This window comes from Anastrepha ludens, chromosome 6, assembly GCF_028408465.1.
Source record: "Anastrepha ludens isolate Willacy chromosome 6, idAnaLude1.1, whole genome shotgun sequence".
Taxonomy (NCBI): domain Eukaryota; kingdom Metazoa; phylum Arthropoda; class Insecta; order Diptera; family Tephritidae; genus Anastrepha; species Anastrepha ludens.
In genome coordinates, this window is record NC_071502.1 from 60,477,877 (window position 1) to 60,479,183 (window position 1,307).

The following is a 1,307-nucleotide window of genomic DNA, read 5'->3' on the forward strand; positions in this document are numbered from 1 at the left end:
TTTATTTGCACTTTGATGTTTTTGGAAATCTGGATTTTGGATTGACGCTGTTGTTTTTACGTATTAAAATAATTTTGTACAAACTTGCTCACAAAAAACTTATTTCGTCATATGATTTTCATGTATCCAATCGACATCCAACGTGCCGCCTTAATATTCAGTAAAAGTAGGCGAAGGGAGAAAAAAGTGAAAAATTTAGCTACTATTACAATTTGTTCTGTTAATAAAGTAAAAAAAAAACTACACTTTAATAAATTCTATATAACTTTTATAAATTTGTTTATTTATTTATTTATTCACGATACTATGGCGGTGAGACGTGACTTTAGTATATCCACATATTTTTTACATCCTCTGCCGTTCGCCTCTTCATAGTATGGCAGTTTTTTCATTCGTTCCATCCATGCACTTAATTTGGGATACTTTTTGGCATCCAAATCGACTATGCCTGCAAATGACGATACGGTAGCAACACAGCAAAAATCCGCTATAGTCAAACGATCATCCACTAGATAGGTACTTTTTTCTAAAAAGCTCTCAATCAAAACGTAACCCTCGATAATTCCCTGTGTCTTCTCTCGCGGCACGATGGAAATATTATGACGGAACATGGCTTGACTAATACTGCGCAACGCCATGTAAAGTACACTGGCGTCGAAGAAAAGCCGTTGATGGACACGAGCGCGTAATGCCAAATCTCGCGGATACAGTGCATCATTCTTGGCATACTTGTCCACAAGATAAGCACAGATGGCATGTGAGTCCCACAACCAGAAGCCATTGTCATTCAGCGTGGGAACTGTATGTTGTGGATTGTGTTTGATTAGTTCGCCAGTTAATTGCTCACCGGCCAATACATTCACATGCTTAAATTCGAATTTAAGCCCGAGCGCTTTCAACGTTAACAAACATGCACGCACAGGTGAACTGATGTCCATGCCATAAAGAATAATGACGGACATTTTATTTTGCAATATTAAAAGTGAAAAAATTCTAAACCTTATGTTTTAATAAATGTCAATTAAAACGGCTGCTAGTTACACCAATTCGAGCTTAAAACTCTTCTACTGTGGAATGGGAGAATAACAAAAACTAATATACTTGCATACATAAGTATGTATGTACATGTATATAAATAAGGTATATACCTTATATATGTGCTTGCTTATGTATGTAGTTACGTAGAGCAACACCTTTACGTGACTTCCACATCGATTGGGAAGCGGTGTATGCACATGCATACCTATATATATATGAACTTGTATGGATGTAGGCAGAGATGACATCGACGAACTTCATAACGGTTT

At 36.6% G+C, this 1,307-nt stretch overlaps 1 protein-coding gene across 1 annotated transcript; it reads right to left on the minus strand.

Annotated features, from left to right (window-relative positions):
* Nucleotides 1–241: 241 nt before the first annotated feature.
* LOC128866923 (glutathione S-transferase 1-like) lies at nt 242–1,092 on the minus strand. The gene has a single exon (XM_054107977.1). It carries the CDS (start codon nt 960–962, stop codon nt 297–299), a length of 666 nt encoding a protein of 221 aa, XP_053963952.1. The 5' UTR covers nt 963–1,092; the 3' UTR covers nt 242–296.
* Nucleotides 1,093–1,307: the final 215 nt, after the last annotated feature.

Bases quoted from the DNA above. Each gene is read 5' to 3' on its own strand.
- LOC128866923 (XM_054107977.1), bottom strand. From the start codon at position 962: ATGTCCGTCATTATTCTTTATGGCATGGACATCAGTTCACCTGTGCGT.